At 43.2% G+C, this 17,910-nt stretch overlaps 2 protein-coding genes across 2 annotated transcripts; both read right to left on the minus strand.

The window, feature by feature from the left end:
* Positions 1–160: 160 nt before the first annotated feature.
* LOC122530962 lies at positions 161–5,077 on the minus strand. The gene is made up of 10 exons (XM_043658410.1): positions 4,929–5,077; positions 4,323–4,534; positions 3,855–4,126; positions 2,721–3,689; positions 2,364–2,624; positions 2,142–2,303; positions 1,642–1,848; positions 675–867; positions 228–573; positions 161–164 (listed from the first exon to the last, which is right to left on the minus strand). Exons 1-10 carry the CDS (start codon positions 5,075–5,077, stop codon positions 161–163), a joined length of 2,775 nt encoding a protein of 924 aa, XP_043514345.1.
* A 151-nt stretch (positions 5,078–5,228) lies between these two features.
* Positions 5,229–12,878, minus strand: LOC122530960 (midasin-like). The gene is made up of 7 exons (XM_043658409.1): positions 12,708–12,878; positions 9,729–9,886; positions 9,067–9,260; positions 8,635–8,844; positions 6,987–8,525; positions 5,959–6,213; positions 5,229–5,476 (listed from the first exon to the last, which is right to left on the minus strand). The coding sequence occupies exons 1-7, from the start codon at positions 12,876–12,878 to the stop codon at positions 5,229–5,231; spliced, it is 2,775 nt and encodes a 924-aa protein (XP_043514344.1).
* Positions 12,879–17,910: the final 5,032 nt, after the last annotated feature.

Below are 17,910 nucleotides of genomic sequence, written 5' to 3' on the forward strand. Positions count from 1 at the left end.
ACATGCACAGTATCGTATGAACCAGGAACGTAACAACGTAATAATCCTGTTCTTTGTTGATCAAATCGCGAATGAAATGATTTCTACGATTGCGCCACGTGACGTCACGTTGCGTTACTGTCGTCTCAAGTTTCCAATCTTTGTTCTTCATAAATAACAGTTACCTTCAGAAAATCACGAACAACCGTTTTGTCTATCGATCTTAGCTTTATCACTGTAACACATACTTTTTGCCTCCCGCGTCTTTCAGCTTCTTCTCCTCTTTCTTAATCTCGGTCTCGCCGTTAGCATTCGACTCGACGCTCATGTTCATCGAATGGTAAATTAAAGGCTCCTCGTATCCCGAATCGAGAGAATCCCAAAAGGCTTTGTCCAGGTATTCGCGTTTCTCGCGAGTTGCCGGCCGTTCGCTGTCCTCGCGTCGCGACTGATCAATGGCACTCGCGCCTTTGTGACGCTCGCCGTGCTTCTTTCCGCGCTTCTTACGCTTCCTTCGAGTCTTATTATACTTCGCACGCTTGTCCACGCTTCTTGTTACCCTCTCCCGTCCTCGGCGAGGTACGCCAATGCCGTCTGAAACGCATAAAAGGATCTTTAAATTCAGTAAATGGCGAATCGGCGACCGAGTCCTCGAGACTGACAACTAGGATTCAAAGTTACTGCGGTAGGTTTACTTTCTTGAAAAAGTTGCTCGTTCAGGAGGTTCGGCAGCGCGTTCATTAAAGGCGAAAAACTATCCGGCTCGGTCGAGTAGCTCGCGTTACTCGCGTTGCTCATTCCTATTTGATACTGAAGAGTGCCCCTGCTTTTCTTCTCGGCTTCCTTTCTCGCTTCGATGTACACCAGCAGCAAATCCAGTTGCTTCGACTGAGAGAACGAGGGAAAAGATACAGAACTGTGATCGTGAGAAAATCTCTAGTAGGATAAACGACAAATTGTAGATTCAACACCAACTAGAACTATCAAAAATGACCCATTTTTTTTTTCATTTTTGTAGGCGCAAAATAGCGTGTTTTTAACGATTTAAATAATTTTTCGTAGAATGTATAAACAAAAGCTTGTGCACTCTCCATTGTATTAAGTTTCTTTGTTTTTTCTAGACTTCTGGAAATGTTATGCTTTAATCGTCGGTAGTTCTAGCGTCAATAGTGGTAGCTGAATTACCGACGACTGATTTATAAAATGACTGAAATAGAACCCCAGAAATTTTTTGTTTCATTTTGTAGTTTCGTATTCGTAGCGTAGAATTTTGATTCGTAGTTTTTTTTTTTTTTTTTATATGCAGTCTTCCTTCAGTCACTTTGCGTTATTAAATTCTACTAAGTTTATATTGTAGTTACGGTGAGGAATTTCGAGAATGCGTTCAATATTTTTTTCGTTACCGTGTCTTCCTTTATTTGGTCCACGATTTTATGAAATTTCAAGAATCCGAACTATTTTATAACGCTACATCTTTTCTAACATTCTCCTGTACTTCCTTTTATGCTTCTTTCTCTTGTGTTTTTACTTGTATTACTTGGATTATTTAACATTGCTCTCGTTTTTAACGAGTCGAAAGACTTTTAAATGAAAATATAGGAAATCGCAACGACGATTGGATCGCGAACGATTCAAAAAACGCAATACAGTTGAGAATCTAACCAGATACTCCTGAATTGATTCGATCTTCGCTTTGTCCTTGTCCGTTAGAGCACTGTATTCCTTTATCAGGCTTTTTATCAACTCGATCTTCGCGTACAGTTCATTAATCTCGGCCTCGACTCTGTCGTTTGGGAAACTTTGAAAGAGAAACTTGTCCCGGTGAAAATGGTCTTGATCTTCTTCGTGCATTAATGGCAACGCCGGCGGCTATAACAAAACATTCATTTAACACTAGAAAATTATGAAAATGGTTAACCAAATTATTACCAATTGATAATATTTGTTAGATTTACATTTTACAGCGTATTTTTAAATATTTATAATAATAATCTTTCGTAAAATATATAATACAAATAAAAGTTTGTAATCTCCCTATTTCTTTTTAACTTCAATGTTTCTAGATGGAAATTTTATGCTTTAATCGTCGTTCAGTTCTAGCGTCAACGCAAAATAACACGCAAAAATCACGAATAATTTCCACGGAGCGAATGATTTGTTACTTGTCCCAATGAAATCGCTTGCGTGTCCACTTGCAACATCCAGTTCAAGAACTCGATCAGATCCGATGGCAGGGAGATGCAGGTCTTTCTCTGCACCTCGTCGAAGATCAGCCGATTCAGAAGCAGCATTATTCTATTCAGCAACTCTTTCGTGTTCCTGATCTGTTCAAAGCGAAGCGTGTATACCGGAACGTTGGAAACGAGAGAAAATCATAAACCTACGTCGTCGTCGTTGAGCGTCTCGCGATAAGATTTCTCAGCTGCCGCGGTGTCTTTGGTTTTGTGTTTCTGGTAGAGACCCGGTCCTAACGACACCTTCAGCTCCTCGTTCTTCTCCACCTGATCGAAAATCTGTTGCACGATCTTGCCGGCGAGCTCGCCGTGAAGAGCAGAGTCCATCTGCGACTCGTCCTCCATGTCATCGGTTGTTATCAGAAGCGTAGTGAACTTCTCCCTCTGGCTGTCGTTGTCCGAGTTAGTCGTCTAAAATATTACCGACGTACCTTCGTAAAAATCGAATTGCACGTTACACGCCTTCCGGCACTTTCAAATTTTATTAAATCGCCGGGATTTACTCACGTCCTCTCCTTCCACGTCGTCGCGATCCACTTCTTCCTCGCTACGACTTGCCCCTTCGTTCTGCGTGGCTTTGCTCTTTTTAACGTTGCGACGACTCCCGCTCTTCGACGCGCTTTTCCCACGCTTGTGACTCCTCGAATCGTTCGAATGCTTCTTGCGATGCCTCCGTTTCTCGTGATTCTCACTCGATTTACCAACGCGCTCCTTTTTCTTCCTCTTCTTCGACGCTTTCTTGCGATGCTTCTTCCCGACGCGGGCAGGCACCTTCCTCTTTAAATCTACGTTCTCCTCGTAACCGTCGTCGTAATTGTCCTCCAAGTAATCGTGCCGTTCGTGATTTTCCTCGTTCAACAGCCGATTCTCCTCGTCCGCGTCTTCGTACGAGTTGAAAAACTGAAGTTCGTCGTCCACGTCGTCGTCCTCCGTCTCCTCGTAATCGCGATTGTATCGACCACCGTCCTCGTAATACGTGTCGTAAGGTGACGCAATTTCTCTTTTTGCCCTGCTGTCGCCACCGGACAGCGGAGTGTCCAACGACGAGCGGGAATATCTAACGAGAGCAGCCGAATCTTCAGTCTTTAAACTCGTCCCATTTTCCATTTCCCGTGCCCTATCGATGGTACCATTAACCAAACTTCTTTCGTATTTCGCGGTGGCGGATCCGGGACGAGGGACGAACGCGTCGGTATCGACGGTTTTCAAGCCTCTGGCCAGCCTGACTCTCGCGTCTTTGTCGAAATCGTCGAACCATTCAACCGGCTCGACAAAAGACTCGTGCAGGTCCCTCGAGCTAACGATCGTCTGTTTCTCGCGATCTATATTTTGGACGCGTTCCTGCGGCAACGCCGGATATTTACGATCCCGGTAAGGAGAACGCTGAGAATCTGTGTCAATATATTGCCCCCGGTCCGTTAATGACCAGCTCACGCCGTCTCTCCCTTTGGCCCCGTCGTTTCTCACCCCGCTCACCTGCGATTCAAGGTTTATAGAGCGAAAGAAAGTAAGTCGAGGCAATAATTTATTGGAAAAACGCCTGGGTTTTTATTCTATTCCGTTCTTCTTTCTCTCTTTCTTTTTATCTTTTTTTTTTCTCCTTTTTCTTTTTTTCCCCTCCCCCCTCCCCTTTTTCTTTACCTTTTGTGCTTGCCATTCACGGGCGGTCTCGATAGCGCGGGCAGGTCCTCGTAATTTCTCCCCGGTGCTGTTGCCTTGCTCCGGCCCGCCTTTAAACATATCGTCCGTGCTTTTAAGGGCGAAATAATTACTTTGGGAAACGTTGGCGCTCGCAGCAGTGGCGGGACCCTCGCGTTCGCCAGATGATACGCTCTGGTAAATTCTCTCGCCAATTTCGGATTTCCCCGATCCGGCGTGAACCAGCAAAAGTGGCAGTAAGTTGGGGCTGGAAGCTGAACGAAGCCGAAATTTCCTTAGTTGTTCCGATTGTTGCAATTTGATTCGACGGATGATCGGACTTTTTTAGAGAGAATGATTTTGAGAAAGTGGAAATTCATTCAGTTGGACGACTGAACTTTGAATTCTTTTCATACTTGATCACTCGTGCTTATTTCGTGGATGTTTTTGTTAGACGATGATAATATTTACCGGATGTTTCGGTCGGACCATCGTGAACTTGTGAAGGATCAGTTTGATTTTTTGACGGTTCGGTGGTGCACGGTTTGTCATTGGATTCGTGATACATTCTCTGATCTCCTTTAATTCGTGGTTTACTTTTTCCACTTTCGTCCTCGTTCCAATCGTATACCTTTTTCAACTCTTCGTACAGTGGTTTCACGCTGTCAGACACTTTTTCTTTTCTAGTCAACAGGTACATAAAATGCAATAAAGAATTCTGAATAAAGAAAAAAAATCAAAATCTGTGAATGAAAAATAGAACAGGATAATATTAAATATTTCCTAAAAAGATAAAATAGTATGTCGAGTTTTTATTACAAGTAGAATTATTACTGATATTATTGGTTAGTACTGGATTGTGCAAGTGAAATTTTAAAGAGACCGTAGTAAAATTTTTAAAACCAATTATCTTCGATACATCTTTCAACATTAAAATTTTTGAAAATAAAATTCAATAAAATAGAATAGCAAGGAAGTGATTTAACGGAGACCGTAATTATTTAAGCGGTATGAAAAAAAAAAAAAAAAAACAGAGGAAAGTGTTAAATATTAAACAGCAAAATTCGACTGGCATACTTTTCGTCCAGATATTGAATATCGTCAAAAAAGTCATGGATCACGTCTAAATTCCCCATCTTCAGAATATATTTCTCCGGATCTTGTATCACCTCATTCGTATCACTGTCTAAAAACTTGTCTTCGTTTCCCCCCACCGGTTCGTTCATCCTATTAAAACACTAGTATCATTATTTAAACGCTTTCTGGGTACAGTGTTACAATTTCTCACGTAGTAGGTCAGTGTCACATTTATTTCATAAGTTTTTTTTTACCATTTCATTTCGAGAATTCACGACTGACCTCTCGCGACTAACGTCTTCACCTTGATCCTGATCGTTGATTGCCGGAGGATCCTTCCTCCTCCGCGACTATCGTCGATCGCGTTGGCGACTTTGATATCCTAGTTGCGTTTCTTGTGTCCGCAGCCGGGCTAAGGAACTGTTGTTGCGGCTTTTTGAGTTGGAATTTTTCCTTCCTTTTGATTTCCTTCTGGATCGCCTCCTCTTGCTCGTCCTTTATTTTCTCCGTAGATTGTGGACACTTTTCGTTGCTTCCTGTTTCGGCTGCTGTTGGAAAGTACACGAGATTTTGCATGATTTACCGGAGATTACGATTGCAGTGGATGCGTGTTCCGACGAATGAAACGTTTTTGATTGAAAAATTGAAGCCAGTAGCTGAAATTTTAGTGATTCGAATGGCTATTGAAATTTTATCGACTATTTGAGGATTAACAAGTGGTCATACTAAAATTTTTAGAAGAAACGATTTCAGAGTGAAAAGTTAGATTTACTCCGAATTACTTTGCAAATAATTGACATTACGTTGTAGTTTATCGTTGCTTATAAACACTATTTTTTGCGCACAGGAAATAATTTCATATTCATCATATCTTTCTAACGATATATTCGTCAAAACGCGCAACCACTTCAATCGCTATCATCTAATCTAACGGCTGAATTCACGACTCGAATGAATTACGAAATCTTATTAAGGCGAAACTTTATTAAGTTGTTTCAATTTTTCGTAGTGCACGTGTGATTACCATGACCCGCGTACGAGTCGATAATGTTCTCATCTTGATAATAATTTTTCATTCGCTCCGGCTCGCTTGCCGGTGACAACTCGCGATCCTGTTGATCATCGTAGTCATAGTACTCGATCACACTTGGATTACGTCTTTCTCTCTCTGTAGGTTTCCTCCTCTTCTTCTTAAGTTTTTCCTTTATCAAAACGTTCACCTTTGCCATCTTTTTGTCGTTGTAGACGGATCGTTCTTTCCTTCGCGTTGGTGCGTTATTTTTTTCTGAAAATGAATTTCTTCTTTTGAATCGTTTCCTTTCAAATCGCGTTTGTATCAGGTCACTTTTGAGAAGATTAAAGAAGTGAAATTACAATGAAATACATTCATTGATATATAATTTATTTCAACGACTCGAAAATTGTGGCTCGCAAAGTTTCAATTATTATCGCAATTGTGCAAGAGACAAGCCTCGTAGTTTCTACTAGACAAACACTGGAAAGTTAGTTGACGAACGAGTTTACGATACTCGTTGTTTAAGACACGATAATTACGTGAAACCAATATTATGATACAAAAAATATTAATATTGGTCTATAATAAAATATTTTGTTTACTCTTAAATAAAACATTTCTCTAAAAAATAATTTTAATATATCACTAAAAGGTTGAAATAAACCTTTAAATAATAATTTATTAGGACCTTTCAGATTTTGTATATAACTCAAAATTTTTCGTTCAAATAAAGTTAAAAATGCAACTCTTAATATTACTATTAATATTAATATAATATAATTTACAATTAAAATTATTATTTATTATAATTTATATAATTTTATTTAAATTCTAAATTTAAAACACTAATATGTACTAGGCAACAACGTCTCAGTTGCCCAATTTAAAGTCAACCTGCCCCTAATTATTTTAATTAATAATCCATTCACGTACATCTTTCGTTCAACCTCCTACTCGTCCTACTCGTTTCTTATTTTCTAACCAGTCGCAATCAGAGATTTAGATTTTCAACCGCGAAAATTGCACGGCGCACAGAATTTTACCCGCGCTAGCTTCTCGTTGATTCTCCTCTTCTTCCTTGTCGCTGTAACTCGCATCAGCGTCTTCCACGTCGTCGTTGGAATACTCCATATACTGCAACATCTTCCTCTGACCGTATCTGTCATTCATCACCCTATCGTCCATCCCGTTAGTCATTATGAATATCTCCTTGTGCTTCTTATTTCTCTCTTCCTCGTTCTCCTCGTTCACCCCGTTCGGTTCCAGCCCCCAAACTCCGCTGTTAGGGAACCCCTTCTCTTTGTTATCGCTGAACCGTCCCTCCCCGCTCGTGAATTCAACCTTTCCACCTGGGTCATTACATTTCTCAGCCGCAGTTTGATCGACGTTCACAGCCATTCGATCGCGAGCCGCTGCACCGAGCCAGTTTCCTCCAGCTCGTTCCAACGCGCCGCTTTGTCCCGGTCCTTTGTCGACTCGCGCGGAGTTCTTAAGTCGTTTTTCATCCCCGTTCCTCACCCTCGTCACGCGGCTCGTAGCGGGCGTGTCTTCCTTAACTTTGCCCGTCCGGAAGTCGGGAACCTCGCCGCCGACAGGAACTTCTTGCTCGTCCTTCTCGCCGCTCCTCTCGCTCCTCTCGCCCCGTTCACACGCACCTTGGACAGGTGTGTTCACCCGCGCCTTCTCTAGCTTCACGTCGACGACCGTCGATACCGACGACCCACGTTTCTCCTCGTTCTCCACGATCATTTTCTTCCTCACGTCGAGCACGTTCAACGCGAACGGCGGTCGATCACCGTCCGTCCGCGAGTTGTCGCGTGCTTGGTTACTGAATTTCACCAGATTTTTGTTCTCCGACTTGAGCAGAATGTCGACGTTGCCCGAACCTTCTGATCTTTCGTTCCCCTCGCTGGCTTCTCCGATTTCTTCCTTCGAACGCATCCCCTGCCGAGGTTCGAACACTCGTTCCTTGTTCGAATCATCGATACTTTCTTGATTCGAGACAGCGATTTTTCGTGATTCTAAGGTTCCCAAAGAATTTCCCTCGAGGCCTTCGCTCTTTCCACCCTCCTCCGTCAACCGGTTCAGATTTCCCTGCGACAGGCTCGATCGTTCCCCATCTCCGACTGTTTCTGCATCCTTGTTCTCGTCTCTGGTCACTATCGAGACGTCCGGATTCACGGTGTCAGCTGGATCGTTCTTGAAGGTGTCTGTTCGTTGCACGTCGTCCACGTTGCCGAGACCCGGACGTACGTTTGACGTTTCCATCGAATTCTTCTCATCAGCCCTCTCAGAGTTATTTTCACCTTGAGCCTCGTTTAAACGACGTTTCTCATCCGTTTTCTCAGACGTTTCTTTGCTACGTCTTTTACGGTCACGAGGCACGTTTAGGGAGCTTTGTACAGGGTACAACGCCCCAAACCTCGCTCTACCAAAGAGTTTCGGGTTACCGTCATCGTCTTTATTAACTTCGGTCCTCTTCGTTCTCCACGCTTTCGGACGAGCATTCTTCTCGTCGGCATCCTCCGGCTTCTGTTCACGCTTTCGTAGATTCAGCTTCTCTTCCCGCCAGGCGGAGTTTGCTGAAAAGAGAGAACATTCGTTGCCGCGAATACGTTCCTGGCCAACGTTGCGTTTCCGCGGGCAGATTTCAGGCAGGCGTTCGCCAAATTGAAACAAGTTTTCAGGTACTTTCTACTTCGTCGTTCACGTCTTTTCGGTGCTTGTCTCTCGTCTCCTTCTCCTCCGCGCTTTTGGAATTTTCCCGCTGTTTCTTCTCGCTTTCGTTCAGGCTTTTCTTCAGTTCTAATATCGTTTCTTTCAGAGACTCCAGGGAGGGCTCGTTTCGCTGATTCCTCACGTCCGCTTTCGAGCTCGATTCCTCGTTCAAGTTCAAGGTGTCTGTTCAATTTCAAGTTCGACGAAAATTAGAGATTCTAAAAGAATTTCTAAACATCGTAGTTTTTTGAAAAAGAGATGTGTCTGAAAATGATTCGTGTGAACTTTCACTTTTGTATCATTGTTGGTTTTTCTTTTCAAAGTTTCAAAATTATAAAATAACATATTGAAATTAATATGACTGTGTCCGACGAATGTACTGAAATTGAGTCGTACTAAATCTACTTTTCTGATCAACTTCGTAATCGTGGATCCATCGATCCCCTGATTTATCCTGTTCGTCTCTGGGATTCATGTTCGAGTTCAGCCAATCGCTCAGAGAACAGAGATCATTCGGCTTGGACCAATCTTTCGGAATTTGATCGTCTGTCGTTTCTTTGTCGTACATAGGAAACAGATTAGCCACTTTCCTCCTTTTTCTGCAAAGAGTCATCGCAGAATCAATCACATTTGGAGTATTTTAACACTAGAACTACGAATTTACAAGTTTCATACGAAAGTAATAAGAAATGTAATATAAAAGGAATCTTTTTTTTTTTATTTCCTTCGTATAATTTTATTTAATAATTTATCTCTTTTATTAAATACAAAATGTCATAAACATTTTTGAACGTAATTTTTCTGATTCGAGTTTTGTGTAAGAGTAGGATTCTAAGGTTAAACAAGTAAAGTTCGATACCCTTTTCGATGCGCATCGAGATCGATGTCTCTCTTGAATAGCATATCGTTATCGAAACGCAGTCCTTGAGAAAGTTCTAACGGGTTTTCGTAGTTGTCGTCAGAGCCTCTCTTCTCGCGCAGCTTATTAGCATTTTGGTCGTTCCTTTGCAAATGTTTCACTCGTCACTCGCGAATTACCAAGTACGAATCTTTATCAATCAACTCACTTCTCGCGATTGACGCCTTGATTATGCACCCTTTGATCTATCCACCTTAAATCGTTTTGAGCCTTCAGAACGTCGTCCAAGAATTTATTCAGCTCCGGACTATTCTCGTTTGTGGATTTGATCGACTGTTTGTCCCGTTGATCTCTGCCAGATTTGATCTGCGAAATCAATCGATTGATCGTAATGTGCGACAACGTCCGTACGAGACGTGTATACTTATGCTTATTTTCAAAATTTCTCACGAAACGAAAAGACGCAAATGTACTAATTTCTTTCCTCTAATATCGGGAGCCTTGGCAAGTCTGAATAAATATTCTTGTAAATCGAAATAGCATTAGTACAACCAGGTTTCATAAAGATGAAGAAGGGAAATTGGCAAGAGGTGAAACACGCGTCACCGTGAAAATTGACCCAGTCTCTCCCCGAAGGATTAAACGCTCGAGTGAAATCGCGATCGAACGTTGCCTGGAAGTTCGAGGTCGCCGCGCTGCGACGAAACCGATAATGGGAACGCGTAATCCCGCCGGGAATGCAAATGAAAGGGAAGGATCTCCATAACGTTCAACAAGTGATCATAGGGAAGTGTCCTGTTTCATTTTAGTGGACCGCAACCGAGACTGATTAAAGACGGTAGCAAAGAAAAGAAAAGAAAGGAAAAGAAGAAAAAAGAAAAAGAAAAATAAGAAAGAAAAACAACGTCTCTGTGAAACGAGAACGACCTCCTCTGGAGAGAGATCCTCTGGCGGCAAACAGTCGCCCCAAAGAAGAAGAAGAAGAAGAAGAAAAAAGAATATAGAGCAAAGTATATTAAAACAGGACTTCATTAAGGTCCTGGAGGAGAGACAACAACCGGTAGTAACGAGAGAAAGGGTGAGGAGAGAGAGCATGGCGAGGAACGAAGAGTAGGAAAAAAGCGGACAGTGGTAGTTGAGCGTGGCAGCAGACGCCCCGAAAGCCCCGGCTCCTAGGGTGGTGAAAGAAAGACGGGGGCGAGTGTTTATTTAGTTAAATGCCGCGCGTAATTGGGTGCAAGATTTTTTTCTTTTTCTTCTTTTTCTTTTTTCGCTCGGTCGCGGAGGTGACACCGGCAGAGCCATACCGAAAAAGGGCCAACTGGTAGGTAGGACTATCTGGTAGGACAGCAGCACAGCCAAGGCTGACGGCGAAACCCCTGGCGTTTCGAGCTTTCCACCCCTTTTTCCGCGTGCTGGCAGCCACCTGATGGCTGGCTGGCTGGCTGGCTGGCTGGCTGGCTGGCTGGCTGGCTGGCACAAGGGCCCGCCGGGAATGAGATGCAGATTGCCAGAGGCCACTTCAGCCGCTAGAGGGAGTGAATTTTTAATAACACCGTGGCCGTATCCGCGGCCCCGCGCGCGCCTTCTCTCCACTACCGTAGGATCCCTCCATTGTCTTGGCCCGCACGGGTTGGTCTCGTACGCGCGGCAAAAAGAACGAGAGCGCGGACGATGCGTACGTCCGGGAAACCGCGTACCGCGCCCGGTATTATTACAGGGAAGTAGAGGATTGTCACCGACAAGACATGCCTCGTCCGCCGCCAGCCGCGAGAAAACCGCGCGGGCGAGACTCTCGTCCACGTTAAATGACGCTTAACTCCAAGGACGCTATCCCGAGGACGATGACGAGCGTCGAGGAAGCGTACGATTTCGTTTGGAATATCTCGAGACGAGTTGTAGAGTAAATTATATATTTGTGAAATTTTTTGTTGTTGTTGAATAATATATACGCTTGCGACGAAGGGAAGTTTGTCAGAATTGGAACAACCCTGTTGAAAATGGCGGCGTCCTCCTCGAGCGTTAAGTGTGTAATCTCATTCCGCGAACTTAGTTACGTCTTGTCTCGTACTTTCGAACTCTCTTCCGCTTCGCCGTTGTGTTTTTATAAATTAATCTGTCAACGGCAGCTGGTATAAATAACAGTAAGTTTCAAGACGAATAATTCCGCCATTTGCAAGCATTTTGGCCTGAGAAAAATGAAAGTATAAAGCCGGGGGTCACATTTATCGCTGTAAGAAGATTGACATTTCTCACCCGAAAATTCACAGACACGGTCCATTCATCCACTTCTTGTTCGTATTAAAATTTTCTTCCAATAAATAAAATTCTACTACATTCCAAGCCATCAAAGTATCACCATACTCCCTGAATGATAACGTCTCGCATTACATTCGAAGAGAAGTTCAGAGCCTGGACTTGGGATCAGAAACATAATTTCCAAAAAGTAATGAGTGCCGCGAGCGAATATCACAAATTCGAAACGAAAGTCCAGGTCTCTCAAGCGTGGACCATCCCTCCTCCACCCCACTGCCACAAAAGAAAGCACTAATCACTAGATCATCTCGATCGTTTACCGCGTTGGCGGTTCCTTTTCGTCAGTTCCTCTCCATCAATCGCGTTCCGTGGAGGAGGACGGTGGCAGAGGAGCCAAAAGTACGGCGAGCATAATCAATCACGAGACGTTTTCGGCCTGGATACGCGGGCTGGAGGGGCGTGTAGACAGTTCGCATAGTTCCGAAACGGAAACGGTAATATCGCTGGCCCGGGGCGACCACCCCTTTGTCATTTTGTCATCCGGCGTAAGGACGAATCGGCCATAGAGCGGATAGAGAGGGAGAGAGGAAAGCAGAGGCAGAGACAGAGCAAAGGTGCGGGCGCGAAGACAAAGCGAGACGCGGCCAGTATGTTTCCTCGCAAAAAGAAATTAATGCTTGAGATATTAAAACGCGTCCGAAAGGAAAATGCCTGTCGGCCATCGAGTTTGCCACATCGAGCACGCCTTTCCGTTTTATCGGGAAGAGGCTGCCCCGGTCTTTTCTGGCTATTCGTCCAGTGGACACGACGCGGTTTTCGTTTGCCCTTTTAAGAGTCTATCTACGTTGCTTCCATCCGAGGAAAGAAAGAAACCACTGAGATCTTTTCGTGCGAGTGATAATGTTTTGCCTGTTAATATTGATGAAATTACCTTCGAGAGTTCCGAATTTCTGTCTTCGGACTTTTTCACATAAGCGTTAGCGTGGTCGGTTTTCTGAGCGTTAGTATTCGACACGAGGATTGGGAAGATGATGACCAAGATGAGGGAAAGTAGGAACGATGGTCGATGACGATCTATCGGACAAATCGTGGACACGGCCATTTTCATAGCTCTATCTGAAAATGAAACGGTAGAATTTCGTTTCGTAGGAATAAATTATCGACGATTTGATATCGCAACAGAAAGTATTTATTTCTCGTTTATTTCTCACTTTTCTTAAAAATTAAAATAAGCTTCGTTCGAATTTAGATTATACACTTTACGTCTCGTACTATCTCTACATTCTGTCACGGTGGCTTGTGAAATTATTCGAAGTGAACAAGGTGAAATTTTTACATTACATTCAGTTTCTTTATACCTAAAAGTATTTTATTTACTTTTTAAATATATAAGTTCGAATATTTCACTTCGACATATTCGTTGCTCGTTATTACTGGTGAAAAATGGCGAATCTCTAAAATTATCCAGTCATCCGAACGGTTTCGTCCTAGCTCCCAGCTCGAACGAGATTCCAGAGCCAAGTGCTACTTTGTTCTCATTTCGTTCGACGATATAATTCAATTTCGTTAGTCGTTAAAACAGACACTTAATGAATTCGTGCACGCACACGCGACCGACTGAAAAGCGCATAACCGGCCTATTAAGACCCGATCCGTGAAAGTCGTTAATCCCAGCGCGCACATAATTCCCCTGTCACAATTTGCATTTCGACCGTGTGCTTCCTCAGGCACACGAGGGGAAATTAAAAACGTCCGATCGTAAAGCCTCGAAAAGAGGTAAAATATCACCGGTCCCGCGCACCCTGAATCGTAATCAACCGACGTTTTCTCTCTCCCCCCTGTTTCCCCCCGCTTTGGAGAAACTGCTCGTTCTCGCGTTCGACCTTTTTCGGTTATCGGTTTGAAAAGCCTCGGATCGGGTCGGCAAAGCTTTGGAAAACGGCCGTACTTACGTAAATGTGTGTACGTGGGTTCGATAACGTAGGAGAACGTTTTGGTCGCGTATTCGCGTGTCTCGGTGGGAACAGTTGGCATTGAGTCTCGAAATTAACACGTTCGAGACTAAAGACGCAACGTTGTCACTTGGATTTCATCCGGGGAAGATCGTTCTGTTAACTTGACGACATTGACTTTGAAACGCTATACAACTGATTTTAAAATAAACGTACATAGTGCGCGACGTTGTTCATCAAGTTCACCAGTAAAAATGCATCAGAATGGAAGTTGCACGTAAAATTGATACCATCTGTCACATTTATTTCTCACGTCATTTTTAAAGTACGTTACGCGTGTTCTTCGTTCATTGAAAACACGAATAAATTAAACCTTCGTGCCTGTTACACAGAAAATCGTCCACCTGTAACGTCCGCGGTCCAATTGACATTTCTTTACCGGAAGCCACGTTGAAATATGCTGATTTCCTTAACCTTAATGCGAGTTTGATTCCACTATAAATACACATAAGAATATCGTCGACTATCGGGCGTAGTATTTCCAAAATCTGTCTGGTCTCGAACGTGTTAAATATCCAACGTGGCAGCAGTTAATTTCACAAGGGTAATTTTGGTGTGAGAGAGAGCGAGAGAGAGAAAGAGAGAGAGAGAGAGAGATGGAGTCAGACGGAAAGTCGGTGCCATTCGGGTCGGGTGGTTACTAAATTAACGTTCTATAGAGGCCCGACGAGAGAGGAGGAGGTAGGCGCGAGGAGAGGCTCGACCAGCGGCCGCAAAATGCGAGACAAGACAAAGGAAAATAGGGCAAGTAATTTCAAACGAACGAAGCTATGTATGCACTTCACACAGCGAAGAGGACCAGGAGATTTTCACAGTTATTCGGACCAGAAGGTTTTCAATGGCGAATAATTCCGGCGATGATCTCTCCCTCTCCATTTCGCGTCACTGAATTTCACCGCGAGCGCTGGATATCGCCAATCTGTCGCTTTCAATACCACCCCCACGAATTCTCTCTCTCTCTCTCTTTAACATTTCCGCCGTGACATTATCTATTCATGAAATTTCATCGTTCGCCGCTAAATTGACAACTTGTATCAATTACATTTTACCAAATTAGCAACGAAATGTTCCTCCGACGTTCGGGCAGCGTTCGGAGCATGATTTCCAAACGGGACGAAAAATGACCGAAGGTTCGGTGGAACGAGCTCTGATTCTGACGTGACAGAGGTTACGAAGAAGACTGGAAGTCTTGGGACAATTTTTGTTTCGAATATACTTTATCCGCATGCATTTCGGAATGAATGTAATTAACTTTTCATTGCACTGACGATATAACCAGCAATCGCCAAAGACTATGTGATCGCACATGGTAACGTCGTCATTCGTTACTCTCTTGTTACCAGCTATATTCTTCACGAAATTTTCGTCTTCTCTAGTAACAAAAAAAAAAAAAAAAAAAAGAAAAGAAATAAAAAGAAAGAAAGAAACTCATACTGCGAGAGGGAAACAGCAAAGTGTAAACCACGATGATCGACTTAAACGTTCCGGCAACCGCGGTTCGCGGTCTCTCAGGTCTAATTACAGGAAAGAGATTCAGCGAGATTCGGTCCCCCTCGTTTCAACCCTGCGAAAACACGGCAGCGCGGTGAATTTCCTTGCCGAGACGAGAACGCGAAGAACGAAGAGTTAAGCGATCGTTTCTTCTCCACCGGCCGATCGCTCCGAACGAGAACACAGCGAGACAAGAAGGGTTGAAACCGTAAAAGATTTTTGTTTGGTGTTCGAGGAAAGCCACTCTCTCTCTCTCTTTCACCGACGAGTCCCCGTTCCACGTGCACACGTTCCTTTCGCCCTTTCCTTTTTTTCTTTTCTCTTTTTCTCTTTTTCCTCAGACAAAAGTTTTGCATGCCGGGCAAGCAAAGTAACAGGAAGGAGAAGGGCCGGATATTTTTGTCGTTTCAACGGGGAAAAAAATCGCGTATAAAAGACACGAAGGCACGAAAAAAAGGGAAAGAAAAAAAAAAAAAATGAAGGAAAGAAAGAAACTGCAAAGGGGGAGGAGGGGGTGGAACCACGTTCAGCGGCTGGAGAGGGGATGCTAGCCGACATAATGTACCGCGTAAGAGCCATTAGGTTATTAAAAAAACAGTGCTGGCTAAACGCGAGTAACGAACCGGCTGCTGGCCACCGAGGTATACGACAAAGGCGAAAAATTAGCCTTGATAACTTGCCTGCTTCGATGCGGAGAAGAGAGAAGAAGCCATGGGAGTTGGCGGCCGTTCTCTCTCGGTTCTCTCTCTCTCTCGAGCACCGGGGAGAAAAGACTGGCAGTTGGAGCAACGACAGCAGGACGGAACAAGGAGTAATCTCGACTACGTTCGCCCCGACGTAACGTTTCTCGTGGCGAGAATTGATTCTCCCGTAAAATGCTTTCGCTTTCATTTCGCCAGGCTTGTCGCCAGTCGTTTGCCAGTCCTTCTCCTCCTCCTCCTCTGTTTGCCGAGATCTCGTTTAGGCGGGTTTGAGAGGTTGTTTCAAGTCGCAGCTATTACTTTTCGCGTTAGAAGTATTGCGTCAAACCCTTCCGACCGAACCTTGGAACGTAATAATTTGCTCGTGGATTTGCTCGCGAATTTTGAAAATGTTTTTGTGATATACATTTCTCTTTCTGCGTGTACAGTATACGTTTTCTACGAAATTTTATGTTAGAAGTCTTGTCCTTCGAATAATACAGTATAATACACTTTTGCAATAACTTACGTATCTTTGAATTTTTCCATGAATGCATGAAAATCTGCTGTCTAATAATAATAATGATGATGTTATTCACTTCTGGGAAATTTAGAGATTAAGCGAAGTCATTATGATGACTGAGAAGTGAACTCGTTGTGATCGTTAAATGAAACATACTTCTTGCACAGCAAATTGTACACAAAAATTTGAGATACTCGAAATAATTAATTTACTTATTCGGGGTACAAAGGAAATCAATGTATCAAAAGGTGTTTAAAAAAATATAAATACGTCCTCAAATTGTCACACGATCTTCGTTAGACTTTTGATAACCCGAGAGGTTAGAAAACTAAAACTATCGCTTTCATTAGATCGAGTCTGACCTGGCTACCAGCCGTAGAAAATTATAAAATTATAAAACTTATTCGCTGTCCGAGAGAGTTAATTTTTAGAGTTAAAGTGGAAGTCTGAATATCTCGTATTTGGACGCAGAGGAAGAGAGAGAGAGAGAGAGAGAGAGAGAGAGAGAGAGAGAGAGAGAGAGAGAGAAAGAGAGAGATACAAGTTGGTAAAGATTTATCCGATGACGACATGATTACCTGGTGCTGTTTTTATCGCTGGGATCTTCGAACGAGCAACCTCGTTTCCAGATACGTAGAAATGCGTACGTCATCGGTGATAATGTTGGCAAAATCGATTTACGTCACGACGTGCCAGCCGAACTACATACGTTGACGTTTCGCATAACAAATTCCAGTTGCACGCCCGACTGTTTCGCCTCGAGCAATCGATACTTCGTTTCTATCGTGCTTCGATTCTTGCAGCTCGTTGCTTCTCTGGCTATCACTGTCAGCGTTTCACGCTGTTGCTCGCAAATAGACCGCGAATTTTTCTGCGAATTTACACACCGGAAAAATGTTCAATTTAAAAAGTGGAACCGAGGCGGAGTAATTAATATTATAACGTTTGCGTATCTTTCACTCGTACGTGCGTTATTCCTGCGTTTTCTTTTTTTTTTTTTTTTTCTGTTTTTGCTCCATATTATTTGAATTCCCCGCAATTTCACGCTTTAAAATCCGCTTTGCTCGCGATTGGACCGCAGATTTTTATGCAAATTCAATATACTTTGTATACATGTTTTTCCGTGCTCCGTGCATTTGCACTTTACGCGTATAAACGTAAATTACATTCGTGTAGTACGCTTATTTCGCGGTGCATGGAAACTTGATTCAAATGAATTCACGTGATGTAATTTATAATTTTTTAAAATCGCTTGAAAAGAAATTCACTAAATGAAAGGAGACATTTTTACCTACTGCTAAAAATCAACGAAAGCCCTCCGATACTTAGGATCTCGATATGTAACGAAGGAAATGCCGAAATACTTGCATTTATTTCCAGCGGCAAGAAATACCACGCGCGTGCTCACGAATCCGACGAATAATGACT

This window comes from Frieseomelitta varia, unplaced genomic scaffold (genome assembly GCF_011392965.1).
Source record: "Frieseomelitta varia isolate USP_RPSP 00005682 unplaced genomic scaffold, Fvar_1.2 scaffold_367, whole genome shotgun sequence".
Lineage (NCBI taxonomy): Eukaryota > Metazoa > Arthropoda > Insecta > Hymenoptera > Apidae > Frieseomelitta > Frieseomelitta varia.

Bases quoted from the DNA above. Each gene is read 5' to 3' on its own strand.
- LOC122530962 (XM_043658410.1), bottom strand. From the start codon at position 5,077: ATGAACGAACCGGTGGGGGGAAACGAAGACAAGTTTTTAGACAGTGAT. The intron at 2,625-2,720 runs GTGAGTAAATCC...GTAATATTTTAG, and splicing joins ACGACGTGGAAGGAGAGGAC to ACGACTAACTCGGACAACGA. The intron at 868-1,641 runs GTTAGATTCTCA...TCGTTCTCTCAG, and splicing joins AATCAATTCAGGAGTATCTG to TCGAAGCAACTGGATTTGCT.
- LOC122530960 (XM_043658409.1), bottom strand. From the start codon at position 12,878: ATGGCCGTGTCCACGATTTGTCCGATAGATCGTCATCGACCATCGTTC. The intron at 9,887-12,707 runs GTAATTTCATCA...TTGATTTCGCAG, and splicing joins GAAATTCGGAACTCTCGAAG to ATCAAATCTGGCAGAGATCA. The intron at 8,526-8,634 runs GTACCTGAAAAC...CTCTCTTTTCAG, and splicing joins CGTGAACGACGAAGTAGAAA to CAAACTCCGCCTGGCGGGAA.